General features: G+C 31.0%; 1 protein-coding gene across 1 annotated transcript; it reads left to right on the top strand.

Moving 5' to 3' along the window:
* The first annotated feature begins 145 nt into the window (after positions 1 to 145).
* Positions 146 to 21396, top strand: LOC143071414 (ectonucleoside triphosphate diphosphohydrolase 7-like). Its single transcript, XM_076245676.1, has 10 exons — positions 146 to 417; positions 4898 to 5283; positions 6330 to 6480; positions 7120 to 7283; positions 7668 to 7801; positions 7982 to 8187; positions 9450 to 9774; positions 10312 to 10394; positions 11104 to 11265; positions 12880 to 21396. Exons 1-10 carry the CDS (start codon positions 410 to 412, stop codon positions 13127 to 13129), a joined length of 1869 nt encoding a protein of 622 aa, XP_076101791.1. The 5' UTR covers positions 146 to 409; the 3' UTR covers positions 13130 to 21396.
* The last annotated feature ends 43 nt before the right edge of the window (positions 21397 to 21439 follow it).

Genomic DNA, 21439 nt, shown 5'->3' with positions numbered 1-21439 from the left:
AAATCCGAAGAACAAAACTTAATCATATGAAACAAACTATTAATATTTGTATTGAGAGTAGTTTAACACAAATTGGTAAAAAAACAAATAATAAAATTATTTTTCTAAAAAACTAAAAAAAAACTAAAAATTGAAGCAAAAGACACTTACGTTAATGTTTACTTCCGGCTGGGAAGAGTAACCACGTTGACATGTCAAACTATATTTAAAACTATGTTTAAATGCAACATCTAAAACCAGAAATGCAAATTTTTAGAATAAGGATTATATTTTATTTTATGAATTTCGGTTAAAGACAATAACAGAGGAAGCATAACAGATCGTGCGTACCTTTCAACCAGACTGGCTTCCACCACTCTTGACACTGACAGTTGTTTTCTATATATCCTGTAAAGGAACTGTAGTTTATATGGGAAGGTGAGTACTTTTTCATGATCTGCAATAATATCACTAACTTGGCAATCACAACACTTGCATTCAATTTCTGAAGCACAGGTGCGTAACATATGATATTTTGGTGCAGGACGAATCCGGGTCCGTTCGCCCTGATTCATGTTCGCCCTGATACCTGTTCGCCCAGGGTCCATTCGCCCTGATTATTATTTTTTTTCTAATTGTTGTCTAGTCGCATTATTTTAAGTGTTTGAACAAATTATGTTAAAGTTTGTTGAAAAATTGACAGAATATTTATATTGCCGCAATCAATTTATCATTTTCCCTTTGATTTGCAGAGTAGAATACTGGAATACAATGTATTTATCTTTATTGATATTAATTTTGTTAACAAAATAATGGTAATCAGTCAATCATGAAAGTATGCAGTATAAATAAATGAACTTGTAAATCCGTTTCATAATTTACAGTTCGTACATCATTAGTTTTATTAATTTCAAGCTGAATATTTTATCAAAATAAAACGTTTGTTTTTATTATTAATCCATCAGAAGACAAGTTTCACAATAATCAGTTATCCGAATTATTTTGTAATTGAACAATTAATGATCAAAAACAAGCCATGAACTTTTAAATATTTCAATGTTTCCATAAATTTCAAAAATATACATGATATATATATATACCATTGAAATATCTGAATAAGTTTATTCAACTTCAATGCCCTGAATATTAATATTTTTATAGTAGGGCGAACGGACTCTGGGCGAACGAACTCAGAGCGAACGGACCTAGGGCGAACATGTTATTAGGGCGAACGGTCCCGATACCGTGCAGGACTACATCCTTCATGGTCACATCCTCCAAACTGAAACAGCTACAAAATATTTAGGCATAACCATCCAATCTGATCTAAAATGGAATAAACACATAAATAATGTAACAGCTAATGGAAACAGACAACTTAATTTTCTAAAACGTAACCTTAAAGTTTCATCCCAAAAAATAAAAGAAAAGGCATACATGTCATTTAGAATTATAGTTATCGCGTACCAATGTGAACTCGTACCAACGTCAACTCGTACCACTAAAAAAAAAACTCATACCAATGCAAACTCGTACCACTGCTAACTCGTACCAACTTATTTAAATGCATTTGATTGGTGTTTAATGATGAATATATACCATGTATACTGTAATTTCACTCTTTAAGTCTGTAAAGTGTATATAATTTGAAAGTACAATGACCAATTTGTAGCTAATGTTCCTTGTGTATCGGATAGACAATACCGTGGCAGATTTGCTTTGTTGTCTCTTTTTAAAACTTTTACTGATAACTACTGGATTTAATTTTTAATCGTTCAAAATCAGTAACATTGAATAGATTTGGGTACTGTTCTTTTGTTTCTCAAAGGAATTTTATTCATTTAAAGAATTAATTTATTGTGTTTTAAAGGTAAATTGTTTATGACCAACAGTTAAAAGTATGAAATTTATTATATATAATATTCAGGACATATTTTATATAATTTCCCGACCGTGCAAGGGCTGTATAGCCAGTCAAGGTCGTTAAAAACTTCCATTTGTTGTTTATATAATGGGTCGACCGTGCAAGGGCTGTATAGCCAGTCAAGGTCATTAAAAACTTCCATTTGTTGTTGTTATATAATGGTATCATAATACATGTATGACTACTCTTATAAAATACAAAGTAAAGTCATCTTAATTTTATGTGTCAAAAATGCATGATATATGAAAAGTTTAAAAAAAAAAAAAAAAAAAAAGAAATGGTACCTAATATCATCCCATCTGGTTTGTCTTATTTATTAGCCATGGCGTTTACTTCTTTTTATGAGTTTGACTGTCCATCCGGTAAATTTTTATTGATGATGGTTCTAATGGTAGCCAGTAGACGTAATGGTAGTGTTGGCAGCATAATATTGTCAGTTTATTTCTATTTAAGAGTTATGAGTTTGACTGTCCATCTGTTTTGTTTATTAATTTAATCACTCAATCAAAGAAATATAATATAATAATTAGCAGGGTAATTTAGAAATCACATTTATATTAGTGTCTAAGTTAAAAAAAACAATGTATTTTTGTCTAAGTTTTCATTAAAATCCAGTATAAATTTCCAGTAATTCAACTTTTTTTTATTAAGTTTACAAAGAAAAAACACCATAAAACATTCGTATTTTTGAATATATTTTTAATGGTACGACTTCCCAGTGGTACGACTTTACGTTGTTACGAGTTTTGGTACGAGTTTCCGGTGGTACGAGTTAACTTGCTTCCAGTCAGACCTAAGCTTGAGTACAGCTCTTGCATCTGGGACCCTCACACCAAAAATCGTAAATCAACCAAATTGCTTGTTACACATGTAATAGATTAGTTTAAATCAAATCATTATTCATTATTCTATTTATTATGTTTATAATTATTTTTTTTTAACATGTTTACTTTAATAGTAAACTATAGTTACACCAGTTGTAATTACTCAATTCAATCAAGATTATGATCGCTAAAACTTGTGACAGATCGACTTGGGCCTGGATCGACATTAAAAGCCAAATTAATATACATGCACATGTACATGTGTATGCCAGTCGATTGTTATGCATTATACATTGTGTAAATAGCGCTATTAACACAATGTATAACACACCAATTGAGTGGCATATATTTCTGCCCAAACACATCTATGTCATAATGATACTCGCCCCTGTGCTTGTACATGTACAATGTAAATCCTTGCATACTAGTTTGTACCAATGGCTACCACAGGGAGAACATTCTACATCCTAAGGTGGGTCTCAGCTGGCCTCGAAATAAAAATTTGTACTAGTTCAGTGAAAATGGATGTCATTCTAAACTTCAAAACATGTAAATGAACTAAAATTTGAAAAAAAACATACAAGACTATCTGACTAACAAAGGCCAGAGGCTCCTGACTTTGGAAAGGTGCAAAAACACAGTGGGGTTAAACATGTTTTGTGAGATCTCAACCCTCCGCTATACCTCTAGCCAATGTAGAATATAGAAACACACAACAATATGCACAGTAAAAGTCAGTTTTAAAGAAGTCTGAGCTGATTTCAGAATAGCTTTTACATGTACATGTTCATGTAACAAAAGAAACTAAGCAAAATAACAATGATACATTAATTATCAAAGGACCATAAGATGGTGTCCTCTTATTAAAGGACTACTAGCAGCTACTTTCATGTCAGAACAATCCCTCCTGTTAGGGGTTTAATACATGTATCACTTTTATGGCTTGCATACACATGTACGTTAATTTCAACTTTTTCTGCACTCAACCCTTAGTTCAATTCTCAATTGGTTTATAAACTAACATCATCCAAATAAAAGAAGCATAACAAAGACATGATGTTTTGCAATGTTAACATGGTAAACTACAATGAGTGCCAGCAGTTGATATACAAAAAATGTAATGTTTATATAATTACATGTTTACAAATTAGATTTTCATGTATCTTATAAGTTACATGTTGAAAAAAGGTTTGATGTTATTGATTTTCTTCAACACAGGTAAATCAAAAACCTTTTCACTAGAAATTTATATATGATACTAGTTGTACCATTAATTTTTTGTTTCACTGAGTTTTTAAAGTTTATTAAGTTTCTTCAAAAGTTTATCTCGAAATACAAAAAACACTTCCAGGTATATGCTTGTTTTATTTTTTTTTTTATACAATGCCTACATGGTAAGGTAAGACTAAAGTTTTTTTTTGTGAAAAGTCAAAGACTTCATTAAAATGAACCCCTATTTCATGGAAAAAGTAAAATACACTTGCAAGGGGGTTTCAATGAAAGTCTTGCCCCTTTAAGGTTGCACTTTGTAAATACAGACTTTCTCAAACCACGCCTCTCTTGGGGAGATCTAGAATATTCATAGAAAATTAATTTTGTTCACATACTGGTTCCCAGTTATGTTCTCTGTGTTCCAACTCACAGAGACATAACTTGGGAATGTTACCAGTAAATATACAATGTACATGTGCATATTGTTTACATTGAAATCTGTGGTAATCCTTCATTCCAGGCATTCCAGGTAGGGGTAGTTAAGAAAATTGGTGTGAGTTTAAACTCTGAGAAGTTCAGGGCATATAAACATTGAAAATATGCTGCACAGCCCTATAGTTTGACCCTTGAAAAAAAATGTAGTGCATATGAACTTTCAATTCTAGGATAAGATTTTTTTCAAAACTTCATAGTAAAAGTGGTACAGTTTTAGTCGTAAAAGGAGTTCCTATGGGAAATTGCATTGTCTATATTTACAGAAATGCAACCTTAACTTTTTCACCATTCTTATAAATTTACACCAGATTACAAATATAACAGTAGTCTTTGAAAAAATAATTATTTACATGTATTTGTACTAATTGCTATGAATTGTGAATTTCATGTGTAGGCTCTGTTTTTACTTTATGCATCTTTTTATTTTACTGTTATTTATACTTACTTTTCATTTATATTTCAGAATATATTTTAACTGTAATTCAATGATTCAACTATGTACCTGTATGAATAAACAACTCCATAATTTATCGTCACGGCAACTGATTGTCCTAGTAACAGTATTTATTTTATTGGGAATTTTGGTTTTCCTTTCCATCGATATATTTGTGTTTAGCTATGATAAGGATGCACAGGACTTACATATCAAAAGACCCTTGGCCTCTGTTCCAACTAAAATTGACTTCGGACCAAATGTACATTTTGGTATAGTGATAGATTGTGGAAGTAGTGGAAGTCGAATATTTATTTATTTTTGGCCACCACATTCAGGGAATCCAAGTGATCTACTTAGTATACAGCAGTTAATGGACCCAACTGGAAAACCTGTGGTCAAGAAAATTAGTCCAGGTAATATCATTTATACACAAAATTAACTGTTTGTAAACATGTACACAGGTAATACTAGTACATGGTCATGATTGTATCATTTTTACACAAATATACATGTAAAAAAGAAGATATGGTATGATTGCTAATGAGACAACTCTCCACAAGAGACCAAATGACACAGAAATTAACAACTATAGGTCACCTTAAAAATGAGTAATGCCCAAAGTGGTATAACAGCACAGCAGACCACAGCCAATATTAATTCAGGTCCTGTGTCATTGTATATAATTGTTTGAAATTTCAAACTATTGGGAAACAGGAACAAGCTGCAACGCAGATTTGAAAATTGATAACTTTAGAAGATGTGGTATGATTGCAATTGAGACAATTCTCCACAAGAGACCAAATGACACAGAAATTAACTTCTATAGTCAGTGTATGACCTTCAACAATGAGCAATGCCCATACTGCATAGTCAGCTATAAAAGGCCCAGAAATGACAATGTAAAATAATTCAAACAAGAAAACTAACCCCTAATTTATGTACAAAAAATGAACAAAAACAATTATGTAACACATTAACAAACAACAACCACTGAATGACAAGATGACACAAAGTATGACAATATGTGCAGAGACTGTATCATTTTTACACAAAGAAGGACAATATTTGCTCAAGTAATATAACAATTATACACATGTATGACAACATGTACTTATGCAAAATCAATTATACACAAAGTGTGACAACATGTACTGTGATGTATATGTAACTGTTGTTGATGTGGACTTGCTGGTGAAAATATAATGATCTGATTAAACAACTCTTCAGTCCAAAGTAATAAATGTACAAGGACATATCAACTCCTAAATAAAAGGCACAACAACTTGATGATTTTGCGAAAGTGATCAGGATTATATTTTATAATGATGGTAGTGCTGATGAGAACAATATTCAGGGCATTTATGTTATTTATAAACATATATAAATTGAACTTTTTTTTTTATCTAAATGATACATCAACAATAATGCAAGTTAAAATAATCATGAAGTTCATTTGCAGGTTTAGATACATTTGAGAAGAACCCTGGTGCTGCTAGTGATTATATCAATCCCTTGTTGAAATATGCTGCATCTCATATCCCGTCTGTTCACCATGCTGATACACAACTGTTTATACTGGCAACAGCTGGTATGAGGATGATCCCACAGGAGTTAGTATCTTTGCCATAATAATTACTTCCACATACACTTAACTCAAACATTTTTTTAGAAAATGACAAACTGAATTAAATAATTTGAAATTTGGAACACAAAAATTGGAAATTTTTTATCAGTAGCTGCTTGTTGTTATTACAAAAATATCAGATTAGAATATACATGAATACCAGCTGAATGAATGATACCAAAATATCAACATCAGCAGGTACCACCAAACCTTGTCACATGCTTGTGGCATGATCCAAATTGCCTGAGAACTAAATAGATTTTGAATGAAATCATCTCAAACAACCAAAATCTAATATTAAATTTATATATAATACAAGTCAACCACTGTAATAGACAACTTTTGTGGGTACATTACCTTGTCTTAAAAATATCTTGATCAGCAAAAAACATGAAACAAACAACACACACCACACAATTTATGATGTTGATACATATATTACAGATCATCAAAAGGCAGTTGCATGAAAAAACTTATTTTGTTTTGTGTAATTTTATGTAAAGATAGCTCACCATTACTAAAGGAAAGCTCAAAGTAGTACTTTACAGGTACATTGTGTTTGTTGAGACATGTAACAAAGACACTCATAACACTGAAAATATGTTATTTTCTTATGTAATTTCAGAAGTCAAAAAGCAATATTTGAAGATTTAAAGAATGATATACCTAAAAGTTTCCCATTTGTATTTTCTGACTCCAATTTTGAAGTTATAAGTGGAAAGTTGGAAGGAGTGTATGCCTGGATTGCTGTTAATTATGTTCTACAGAAGTTTGGACACGGAGAAGAAGGTATGATAGTGGTATACAGTCTTCACGATGAACTGCTAAATCTACCGAAGCTCAAATTTTGAAAATTTTTAGTTAGGTGCTGTTGGCCTGTAGATATGATTTTTACAGGCCCGAGAGCAATTTTACAAGCCTGGGTTGCCACTCAGTGTGAAGACGTATAAACAAGGAATCATTTGAATATTTAATGATTTTGAATTCTAGAAAATTGATAAGCATTACCGGCAGAAGTAATTTGATAAAGTTGATGTACATACAAGACTTTGTATCATTGATTTTGAGACGGTTTAACGGTTTAACCTAATGCCAATATTCCAAATAAGATTGAAACTTCATGGTAAAATTGTGTTAAATTAATGTTGAGCTTTTATGCAATTTGTTTTTCAGAACATCCATTAGTTTGGGTGGAGTCCCTTAAGAATGAAGATTCGTCTGCACGTCCACACATGCGACGGAGAACAGTTGGTATGTTAGATATGGGAGGTGGATCTTTCCAGATTGCTTTTGAAGTCACAGGAAAGGTAACAAGATACATGTACAGTAAAAATTTTAAGTGAATTGTGAACATGTGTTTCAGACAAATTGAATCAAATATTACAGAATTTAAATGCCTATTATCCGTTTCTATTCTTATAGATATAAAATAATAACAATTAAGCTTTTATTGTCAACTGCATAGTTTTAACTTTCATTTGCATCAGGATTCATCTATACCAAAACACAGAATAGCTGAGTTTAACCTTGGATGTCAGAATAACGACCTTGACCATACTTATAAAGTGTATGTGACCACGTTCCTGGGATTTGGTGCTAACGAAGCTGAAGAGAGATATGAAGAGATGTTGGTCAACAAAGCTAGTCTTAGCATACAGAAAGAACATGAAGCATTAGTGAAGATTAATAAAAGGTGATTCTTTTTTGGCCATATTGGAAAAAAAATGTTTCATTATCATCTCTTCATATAATCTTGACACAGAAGAAATTTAGCAAGGATAATTAGTAAAACTAGTAGAACTAGACACCATAATTGTTATACAGTTAACTCTCGTTGTCTCGAACTCGGTTGACTCGAAATTTTGGATGAGTCGAAGTTTTCACGTGGTCCCATACTTTGTTCCATATAAATGTATGTAATTCGACTCCTGATGAGTCGAAATTGGATGAGTCGAAATTTCGGTTGAGTCGAACTAAATTAACGATCCCAAGGTTAACAAAAGCATTCAAAATTCATAATTTATCTCGAACTAATACACATATGTCGAAACATGACCTCCGGCATTTTTAAATGGATTGAAGAGGTAATCTGACAATACACGTGTAATTAAATTTCCAGTCACTGACCACTGTATTGATTTATGACATGCTATTTCCACGAGTGTTTACCTGAGATTATCTTTTATAGAATTTTTATAAATAATTAGTGATACATTGTTAATGTTCATGAAAAAGTATTTAAAATGTTTACAAAACAATTAATTGTGATTTAAACTAATGAGCTTGGGTGTGTATAAAGTAAGGATTATGCCTTCCGTTGATAATCACCTAAAAGCTACTCAATCGGCGTCTTTAATCTTGTTGTGTTTTCTTTTGAAAAGAAAGAGTGAGATAAAACAAAATGAAGAGAAATCTAAACTATCTAAAATATCTTGTATAAACCATTTTGTCAAATATAAACGACCTGAATAATGAAACTACTCTCTCTCTGATAAAAGCCATAGGAAAAAATGTAACTGAAACAATTGAATAAGTAAAAATAATGTTATTATAACAAAGAAAGACCATGACATACAAATACATGGATCTGATACCAGAATATCGATCCCCTTCCCATATTCGACCGGATTTATTTTAGCTTTACCAAGTTCAGCAAGAGTTGTGTCCCTTGTTCTGTCAAACTTCAGGTTTTTGTTTGAGTCGAACTACGTGTATCTCGAAATATTTCTCTGGTCCGGCTGACTTCGAGATAACGAGAGTCGACTGTATCATTGTCTTTAAAAAATGGCAACCATCCAAAACATTTATTTGTGTGCAGAAGTATTTACTTAATTGAGACTGTCTGAAACTTTTGGTCTTGATGCACACTGAAATTATTATCATATTTTAAAATTACATGTACATATTATTTATAAGTTTAATTTTTATGAATTAATTTGTTTCTTTGTATTTAAGTGAAGGTATTCACCCATTCCACCATCACAGAAAAGTTATAATAAAAGATCCATGTCTGCCAGAAGATCTGTCATATGAAATAAAGAAAGGCTATGTACTAGAAGGGGCAGGTAACTACTCAGCCTGCCAGCATTCCCTCACACCTCTCCTGAACAGGTCAAGGTTATGTGAGCAGGATTCCTGTTCCATGAATGGTGTACACCAACCAGAGATTATTTTCAGAAACAGTGAATTTTATGGGTTTTCAGAATTCTGGTATACCATGCAGGATGTGTTCAGGATTGGTGGTCTCTATTACAGCAAAAGGTTTGAGGAAGAGGCTAAGGTATGTGGTATAAATAGATAAAAAGGATATTTTCTTAAGTTTGATGCCCATCTTAGAGGCAAAATGTTTTTTGGTCTTAGTGTCTGTTTGTCCGTTCGTAAGTTCATTCGTACGTCTGTTCAATCTTCTATCTGTTCCGCTTCAAGTTTTTGTTAAGGTATTTTTCTGGACACATTCTTGTTTTATGAATGTATTAAAATATTGATAGTGTATATAAAAGATATCATTATTTGTTTCGGAATAGAAAATTGCAAGATCTACGTATTTGAAAAAAGAATACAGGTGATAATCAGTAATGTATAGAGAAAATGTTTTGAATACTACAATAACCTCTCATCTATGAAAATAAAATCACACAAAAATTAGCGACCCTTATTTCATTTCTAAATAGGAGATAAAAACTTATATTGAATGAAACTAATCTTTTACTAAACAGTTGTATGTAAAAATCATATTTCTATACTGTATAAACAGACACAATTATTTGTTGAATCTTATTATTAATCGATATTTACTTGCTTTCTCTTTTGATAACAGAGGTTTTGTAGTACAAACTGGATGACATTACAGTCATGGTATGAGCAAAAACTGTTTCCTCAAGCTGACGAGAAAAGATTCAGGTAAAAGGATGATAGAAACCGTTTATTTACAGTTCTGTATTTAATAGCTGTTTATAAAGTGTTTTGATAAAAATAATTCTAGATAAATTATACACCTCAAAAGGAACACAATATAGGGTTGACATTATACACCTCAAAAGGAACACAATATAGGGTTGACATTATACACCTCAAAAGGAACACAATATAGGGTTGACATTCAACAAACTGACACTGAATAATGATTTAAAGTCTTGAAAGATCTTATAACTTTTCAAGAAACTATTGCACCTGATGTAGAGATCACAATTTTTAAATTTTGGAAGAAAATCTAAAGTGTTTACTGTTCATACAACCTTGAGTTGAATTCCAGACCATCTCAGGCAACACAATAATTTTGCATTACTTAGATACTAAACAAAAAGTTGACACAAATATATGAAGTTTTCTAAAAAAAATATGTAAATATGACTTCATTGAAGTTTTTTGCGAAAAAAAACCCATAGGAAATTAAAATATCATTTTTATTGTTTTATGAATTTCTATTCCTTGGATCTTGAATTAACAAAGAATAAGAACGTTTTTTCAGTTATTTAGCTTTAAAGCTTTCAAATGCAGTTAATAAGTAAGTCTATCTGAAAAACATATAAATGGTATTAAAAAAAATGTTAAGGCATTGAATGACATAATATTTCTAAAGTATTTTTATTATGTATTTTTTTTTATACAGACAACAATGTTTTAAAGCATCGTGGATTACTACAGTATTACATGAAGGATTAAAGTTTCCTAAAAGTTACCACAGTTTACGATCTGTACAATATATACAAAACAAAGAAGTACAATGGACGCTAGGTGCTCTTCTACACAGAACCCGTTATCTACCTCTCAGGTATGTGGGGAGATATTGCCTACTTTTGGTACTTTGGATCAATTATTATTTGTTGGATACCTATAAGTGGGTTTCTGACTATGCGCTTTGGGCCTTTGCTCATTGTTGAAGGCTGTACGGTGACCTATAGTTGTTAATTTCTGTGTCATTTTGGTCTTTTGTGGATAGTTGTCTCATTGGCAATCATACCACATCTTCTTTTTTATATTCGTTGGTACAGTTGAACCACCAATTTAAATGTTCAATGATTGACAAATTTCACAGACTGTGGCAAAACCATGAAGTCAAATATCCAACAGGTCGTCTTCATTCCATGAAAGTTGGTACCCACGAAGATAAATCAATCCACAGTATTGTCTTTTGTATTGATATGTAAGAAATGTAAAAAAAATAGGGTGTTCAGCAAACAAAAGAATTGATAAAAAAAATTAGTCTTTTGAATTATAATACTTAGTTCCAGTATTATCCATACATGGTAAATAATTATTATTGTCAACAGGTGAGCTGATGAAGTCTTTTTTTTTAACTTTTGAATGGAGAGATGTACACAGTATTCTACTTGATGCAGTAGCAGAATTTGTTTGACAAAAAATGACCTCCTTATCTGCTATGAGTTATGCCCTTTTGTCATTTAGACTTTATTCAATGCTATGACAATGATAAAATCAGGTTACAAATAATTCATGTCAAAATATATTAACAACAAACAAAAGATCACAGAATAAGTTTACAAAATGTTGTGTTTATCTTAACTCTTTTTAAGAATGATAGAAAGCCAGTCAATACCTGATTCAAATCAAGAAAATAATTGACACGACATTCCCAAACCATTAAAAATTACTACAAACCTATATCAGGAGAATAAAACTACAAAATGAAAGAGTGAAACAATAGAAAAGATCAATGATCTATCTTTCTGTATCAGTCATACAAATACAAGTTTTGGATGATGCTGTCCTCAAATCAGAATTATTTAATATTGATACCAGTATTGTTAAATGTTTGAATTTCAAAGTGCCTTATTTAATGAAATTAAGATATTTGACATACTTTAAATTCAGAAATTATAACAAGCATTTATTATTGCGATTTTGTCATTTTGGACTAAAATGCGATTTTAATTTTGTGATATTTGGAAAAAAACCTGTTTGATTCATATAAAAATAAAATGTGAGTTTAGATTATTGCGATTACAACACTGTCAAACTTAGCACGATTTTAAAAAGAGTGCAATAATTTCCAAGTTTACCATACTTAACTAAAGAAATATCCTTCCCTGTGGTGTGCAGGGGTTAAATCCATATTAAGGTGGTACCTAACACTGCAAGGAGATAACTCTAATAACTCTGTAAAGTCAGCTTAACGTTTTAATTATGTTGCGTTGTAAAAGGAATAATAAGCTTCTCAATGATCAAAATTGGTGTTTGTCAAATTGCTATATAACCAGTGTAATTTTTCTGACAAAACAGTTGGTTCAAAGTTTTTTAAATTTTTATATTTTTGTCAAAGGGTCAAAGTAAATACTTTGTCCAAATTTTATGAAAATTAAACGAGCCAAATTAATTTTAGTGAAAGTGTTGGGTACCACCTTAACATAATGCCTTTATTTTTCAGGGATATAGAGAAAACGTCACAAACACAGAAGAAACATACATGGACATTACGAAGAACAATACTCCATAATGAATATCTAATTATATTATGTTTTATAATTGTAATAACTGCTATCACTTTATATGTGAAAAGGTTAAAGTTGTGTCCAAAAGCTGATCTTTCTAGAGTGCCATCTATGTCCTATTTTATGACCGAGGAGGGACAGAATGAACCAGGAGTTAGATATGGAAATGGATACCAGTATCCTTGAAATGTGAAAGATTACTCTTAAAGTGTCATATACAATCAGTAAAGTTACGGAAGTGTTCAAATCATTTTGTGTTCAAGTGATATTTAGATATCTAATTTTATCTGTAAATCCTACTAAATATTTTGATATCCATTAGATTTTGTGAACCATGCATTTATAATGAAGTAAATCACATGTTTTATATACATAATTCATAAGGTAAGTAATATAGTAATGGTGCCAAGCTAGTTAAAATAGACCATCATGTTTCTAGGTCCAATATTTTATCATAATATGTTGTATATGAACTTTATGTATAATAATTTAAATAGACTTTTAATAATACTAATTTTAATACTGAAGATTCATTATTATTTGTTGGATACCAATTTTCATGGTTTTTTTGGGGTACAGGTGAACTACGAAATCAAATGTTCAACGAATTACCAATTTTTTTATCATGTTGTATGTAGACTTTGGCAAAACCTCTAAATCACATATTCACGAAAGGCAACTTTCCTGCCATCCATGAAAATTGGTACCCACGAAAATAAATGAATCAACATTAATGATAAACTTAAAATTAGTGCAGAGTAATGGATGAGAAAAATTACTATGTTCTCATAAAGCATATAAAACTTTGTATGTTTTTAATACAAGTAATTACATTCTTCATTAAAAGTCATTAAGAGATAAGCAAGAAATTTTGAAAACGGTTCAACATATTCAAAATTTTATCCACTAAAAGTATGATTAATTGAGAATTAAGTAACTTTTAGACTTGTTTTTAAAGTTTGTGGGTGTTGTGTCTTTATAAGATACATGCAGCAGCAATTTGAAGTCTACAGTATGTTTTTTAAACTTTTTTCAATTATGGATGTGGTTGTTCTGGTATGATTGTGTATATCAGATTTTTTCTTAAAGTTAGATTTTTGTGGTTACTGTGAAACATTAATAAAACATTTACATTATCAATATTTGTGAGCATATATTGATGTAAATTTGGCAGTCAGATGTTTTAAAAGCTCAAAACAAGATATAATCCATATACCATAACATCATTGTCATAGGTTAGGGTAGGGGAAGTAGAGTGCTCACCAACATGTTTTAACCCAGCCACATTCTGTATGTGCCTGTCTCAAGTCAGTGGTTGTTTACGGTTGGTATCTACCATTTTTTGTTTTTTAATTGTTCATACCTGCCAACTTTCACGATTTAGGCGTGTATTACATGAATTTGACCCTCTGTCCCGATTACACGATCGTGATCGTGAAAATAGCCAAAAAACACGATTTTAGTAAAATTTACACGAAAAATATTTTTGTTCCCGATTTTGAACTTTTGAAAGTTTTCCCAAGGGAGACAAATCTTGTCTGACAAATTTCATCCAATCAAAATTTAGTGATCATGCATTCACCAGTAGATTAATGTTGGCATAGTAAACAATCAAAGAATCGAAATTTTGAGTTGTTTTTTTTTTAGCTAGGGTGTTAAATTTATAAAAAATTGGAATCATGATGGGCGAGTTATCACTTGCAAAATAGTTCTGTCACCGCCTAAGAAAAAAAAGCGTGTTGCTTCGTGCAAATACTTAGAGAAATGGGAGAATGATGTCAAGTACAGGGGCTGGTTGTCTAAATCAACGTTAGGATTGTCACATGCCTTTTGTAAAGTTTGCAACAGAGACTTTAAAGTTGACCACGGTGGCCTTAATGATGTCTCCAAACATTCTAGTACTGCTTGTGATATTGATCTATATAATATATGAGGGTTTGGATGTGGTTAAATGATTAAAGAATATAATGCCCTTAAAAAATGAAGATAAGGGAATAACGGGCAAAAAAAAATGAAAATTGGAGAAATGCGTGGTCAAATTTTTTGAAGATTAGAAAAAAAAGAGGTTAATTTTTTGAAGATTAGAGAAAAAAGGGGTGAAAATTAAATGTTTACAGAACAACAGACCCCCCCCCCCCCCCCCCATTTCCAGACCCTCATATATTGTTGGTTTTTTTGTTATTAAATTATTAAAATTATTACTTTTTTTTTATTTCTTGACAATGTATCAGACAAACATAAAGTCATCTTACTGGTGTTTATCTCAACAAAAAGAATACAACAATCAAACAATTTAAAAAAAGATAGGTTATAATAGCATCTTCAACTATCACCCCCCAAAAAAGAAGTATGTCAGACACTTTTAGGAGCCAAATCATCACACAAAAAAATGCCGCAAAAAATTCTACCCTCAAAAATGGTGCCGCGCACAAAAACCCCCATGGCCATTTTCAAAAGTTGGCAGGTATGATTGTTGTGTACATAAATCAAGCAGTTTGTTTTTCTGACTTTAACATTTTGACATGTCAATGCTGTTATAGCTTGTTATATGGTATGGGTTTTGCTCATTATTGAAGGCTGTACAGTGATATATAGTTGCTTACAGCTACAGCATTTGGTCTCTGGTGTATAGTCTCATTCACATTCATAATACATCAACTTATTTTTATATGCATAAAATGATTTCAAATTCAAGTAGGAGGATTGCCCTTACTCAGTGTCACTGCAATAATGTATGGTCTATTGATAATCAGAAATATGTAAAATATTATATGTTATCATATACTTAGACTAAATAACATATAAATTTTACAGTATGATAATAGCATTAAATTGACGTAAATTCCATATTTTTATGAATTGGTGCTTAGCGGGCTGATATGAAAAGTTTATCACATGCTTCGATTGTTATCACATGCCTTTCCGTAACGTTATCACATGGCATTCCGGTAATACTCAGCCAATTCCGGAAAATACACCTTAATGCTACGTTTTCAGTGAAAAACATTACAAAGTAGTGTACAAAACAATTATTTGAATACTGGAAAGTATATTGTTTAAAATAATAAAAAAATTAAAATTAAAAAAACAAACAAACAAATTATTTAATAAATGCATTTTTTAAGTTTTTCTGAAACATAATTTAGAAAGTTTCTTTAGAAAGTTGACTTTTCCAAACAATGATCATTATGTATATTGTTGTATTATTTTTTTGTCGATTCGTCCATATCAAAATGTTTTTTCTCTCTCTCTGTTGAGGCATATGATAGAAAGATTTCATATTGAATGTATCAATTTTGGGTCCGACGGCTGTGAACATTTTTACTCTTTAATCTTCGGGAACCACGTAAAAGGATCAATATATAATCTGTTATTTTTCTCTACTGTTGAAGCATATGATAAAAAGATCATAACATGCCATTTTTCATATCGCATGTATTATCAGCCCTTGGTCAATATCAGCCCTCGAGCCATGCGGCTCTTGGGCTGATATTGAACCTAGGGCTGATAATACATGCGATATGAAAAATGCCATGTAATAATCTGATATTATTATTCAAACCATTTTATAAAGGATTTGTATAGGCTTTATTAAATCCCTCATTAAACTTTAATTATAAATATATATATATAAACAAATACTTCAAAGATACTAGGCATGTACTTTTGTATGTGAGACATGTGTTTCTTCTACAAAAGACTCATCTGTTACACTTGAACCAATAAGATACGATGTTGAAGAGCTTTGAAGACCAAACATTTTTTGAAAGTCTGCAAGAAAGAAAGCCACATGAATTTGAGTATTTGAGGTTAACAAAAAGGTTTTTTTGAATTTCAATGTAACAGAAATGGCAGTTTATTTGTTCTATATTTATTTGTTGCAAATAATGTGGTTTGTTTTATATGACAGGTTGCAATATATTTGTGATTGTAATTCAAATTGTATGAGTTGTTGACTTTTATATAATTGGCTACTTGAATGATTGTTATCATTTTTTTTGTAATCTGCATGTATTTCTAGTCCCACTGACTCAACAAACATAATATCGGATATGGCATTTTTTTATACGACTGCAAAAATTAAAAAATTTTTGGTTCTATATTGGTATGACGTTGGCATCGTCGTTGTCGTCCGAAGACATTTGGTTTTCGCACTATAACTTTAGTATAAGTAAATAGAAATCTATGACATTTAAACACAAGGTTTATGACCATAAAAGGAAAGTTGGGATTGATTTTGGGAGTTTTGGTCCCAACAGTTTAGGATTTAGGGGCCAAAAAGGGCCCAAATAAGCATTTTTCTTGGTTTTCGCACAAAACTTAAGTATAAGTAAACAGAAATCTATGAAATTTTAACATAAGGTTTAAGACCACAAAAGGAAGGTTGGATTGATTTTGGGAGTTTTGGTCCCAACAGTTTAGGAATAAGGGGCCAAAAAAAGGTCCCAAATAAGCATTTTTCTTGGTTTTTGCACCATAACTTTAGTATAAGTTAATAGAAATCTATGAAATTTTAACACAAGGTTTATGACCACAAAAGGAAGGTTGGGATTGATTTTGGGAGTTTTAGTCCCAACAGTCAAAGAATTAGGGGCCAAAAGGGTCCAAAATTAAACTTTGTTTGATTTCATCAAAAAATGAATTATTGGGGTTCTTTGATATGCCAAATCTAACCGTGTATGTGATTTTTAATTTTTGGTCCTGTTTTAAATCGGTCTACATTAAGGTCCAAAGGGTCCAAAATTAAACTTAGTTTGATTTTTACAAAAATTGAATTCTTGGGGTTCTTTGATATGCTAAGTCTAAACATGTACTTAGATATTTTATTATGGGCCCAGTTTTCAAGTTGGTCCAAATCGGGGTCCAAAATTAAACTTTGATTTCAACAAAAATTGAATATATGGAGTTCTTCAATATGCTGAATATAACCATGTATTTAGATTTTTAATATTCTGGCCATCAAATTGGTCCATATTGAGGTCTATAGGGTCTAAAATTGAACATTATTTATTTCATCAAAAATTGAATTCTTGGGGGTTCTATGATATGCTGAATCTAACCATATATTTAGATTTTGGATATTGGACCATAATAGGTAAATGTCCAATTTAAAATTTTTAAGTTTTTAAGTTAAAGTTCTTAGACCACATTCATTCTGTGTCAGAAACCTATGTTGTGTCCATACTTGCCCCAACTGTTCAGGGTTCAACCTCTGCAGTCGTATAAAGCTGTGCCCTGCGGAGCATCTGGTTGTTTTATATATTTATTACAGGGTATTTGTTTATAAATAGGAATATTTTACATTTCCCCCCAAATTGTAATAAGCAATTACAGTGATGTTTACCAATGAAATCTGGGACAATAAATCACTCAGAAAATAGTTTGTCTTATAGTTCATCCTAAACCCTGTGAAAGTATTATTTGAATACAGGATAAATATTTTCTTTGATTCCCCCCCCCCCCCCTTTTCAACAAAATAGAATAAGTACACAGTGACATGCTTATTTGCTACTTAGTCCCATTGTGTTTATTTTAAAACCAGTTTATAGCCATTTCCCCAACAAACCATCTTTTCACAGAACACAGACATTTGTACCTATGGTTTCAAAGATTTGTCCATCCTGAGTGCACAGGAATTTATTTTGGGGGTTTGTAAGGGAAAAGGACAAAAAAAATGTTCCCATCCATTATTATCTTAGTTGTTATTAAAAATGAAAGTTTGTGTAAAAGCTATGATGATATGAGAATATGGAATGACACAAAAATGGCAACTTCTTTATAAATATAACTTTTTTTTCAAAGCATTTTATGTGTATTTTGATTAACTTGCTGATGATAAATTTGTTCCTATAATATATTTATTTGCTTATATTATGATGAGTTATTTGTTTATTTTATTATCATCCCTTGTGGGCTGTTGCATTTTAACTTTAACATTGATTGTTAAAGGCACTTTGTAAATTGAATATATGCCAGAATTAGTAATTTCAACTTTTTCATAAAACTACCCATTCATTTATTTCGATAGTGCCTTCATTGGGTGTCTAGTGTATGTATGTTGTCGAATATCAAAATGATTTCATATTGTAGAACTTAAATGTCAGTATGTACTTAAAAATGTATAGTGGGAAGTGAGTTAACAAAAATCTGAATTTATGGTAAGAATATGAAAACTAATTATATACAACTCCATGTATTAATACAATGTTATTTTATCCCAACGAATTTGATAGCTTATGATGCAAAAAAAACAAGTCATTAGTCCTCATAGACTTTAAATTATTGTTGTTTCCCATATTGATCCTAAATTACACAGTAGATTGCTTACTGTGGAGCTAACATAAAAATCTGTCTATTATATATAGTCATTTTTAAATGTTTAACTTCATTTATACAGTCACATTTATTAATAATTCATAAATGTTATTATAAGTGGTTTTTACCAAAAGATGGCAACAACAAGAAACGAAAAAAAACCTCAATTCTATATATAGATGTTAAGTTTGTTTCTGTTGACAGTGTTGGAAGGTTATACCTTATTTCTAAAATATACAATTAAATATTTACATATACATATAAAGAATATGAAATTTATATTTTGACATCTTTCAATAGCTACAAAAATAGAATTTATATTCAGTTTTAAGTTGAACAGAACCAATCTGATATAAAAATAAAATACATTTTTCAGTGAACAAATGACAAATTCTTTTCCCAAATTTAGTATTTTTGTGGTTATCATTAATTTTTTTTTCTGGCAGGTATCATCTGTCGTTGTCCTCATTATCGTATTTCATTGAATTGGTTAATGTAAAGTTTTCATGGTCTGGTCTGTTTCTTGGATACTATAGGTAAAAGGTCAACTATATGTGTATGTGGTGTATGGATTTATTCAGGTGTACATGTCTGTTTGGTAGAATGTATCTGACCTTGACTTCATGGTCATTGATCATTGATAATATTAAGTGTATGTGATACTTGTAGTAAATCCTCTGTTTTTAAATCTTTAAACATAAAATTAATCTTGGTCAGTAAAGTAGGTGAGACATTTCAACCCAAACCTGTGACCAGGGCGGTTTGAGGGGTTTGTACAAACCCCCCTTGAAAACAAATAAGTACAGTTGAAGTCGATGATTTGTTTGAATTGTAACTGTAAAATTCAGGCTTCACAGGTCCATGTAACACCCACCTCACCTGGAAATTCTTAGCTACAGACCTGCAACTCACACTCTCTTGTGAACTCTTTAAATGAAATTATTGTCTAGATTTTGATTTGAAGAAAGGCTGACCAGTTATTAAAGTATTTGTTTTAATGGTTTTATTGTATTTATTTTATATTAAGTGGTGATTGCAAGTACACTTTTTGATGTAATACAATAAATGGCAATTAGTCTATTACTATGTACAACAATTAATGATGATATTGATACAAGTCATTGTTGAAGGCTTGATTTTACATTATGTCAATAGAAAAGCTTTTATTTAAGGTATATTATAAAGTGTATATGTAAATGCTCTTTTGTTCCGACGTTGGAAAGTTCCGAGTGGAAAGAACTAACTAGCCGAAAAGTTCCGGAGGAACTTAATAACTAGTTACTTTGTTCTTCCTCTGGTTTAAAAGTTCCACCGGAACAAAGTGACTAGTTGAAAAGTTCCAACGGAACATATCAACTAGTTAGAAAGTCCCTTTTTGCCAAATTAGTCAAAACAGGAACTAACAAACTAGCCCAAAAGTTGCTACAGAACTTATCAACCAGTCACAAAGTTCCATTTGGAGAATTGATTCAAAGTAAAAGCGCAACATATTATATTTGAACCTTTCAAAGGTGACCCAAGATACTGATTACAAAAGTCAAAAGGAACTTATCAACTAGTCACACAGTTCCTCTTTGGCAAATAAGTCAAAACTGGAACTAACAAACTAGCCCAAAAGTTCCTCCTCATGTGGGTACTTTTAAAAATATCAATTTCAGATTAATGTATAACAATAAATTACAACTTATTCCTTATGAAGGCAACATTCTGACTGAATTAACTAGTTGTTCTGTTCCACCAGAACTTTTCAACTAACTACATTGTTCCGGCACTTTTCAACTGCACTTGGAAAAAACCAACTAGTTGGAAAGTTCAATGGGAACAAAATAACTAGTTGAAAAGTTCGGCCGGAAAAAAGTAATTGACGGAACATAGTGGCTGTTACATATACAATACGACTTTCAATATCACACACTGTATCAACCCTTTACCAATGTTATTTCTTTATCAAAGCTCTTGGGATTATACTGACGTCTTAGGTTGATTAGGGTGTGATATTGAAAATCTCTATTTGGAAGTTTAGTAAGTTAAATGACGGTTTATATTAACAAAAATGATATTTGATTTGTGATATTTATATTTGTTTGAAATATTTGTTATTCAATATTTTTTGTCTTTTTAATAAATGTTTAAACATTCGTTACTGTTGATTTCATTTTGCAGTCCAGAATAAAATTATAG

Source organism: Mytilus galloprovincialis, chromosome 4, assembly GCF_965363235.1.
Source record: "Mytilus galloprovincialis chromosome 4, xbMytGall1.hap1.1, whole genome shotgun sequence".
NCBI lineage: Eukaryota > Metazoa > Mollusca > Bivalvia > Mytilida > Mytilidae > Mytilus > Mytilus galloprovincialis.
This window is presented reverse-complemented; position numbering and strand designations above follow the sequence as displayed.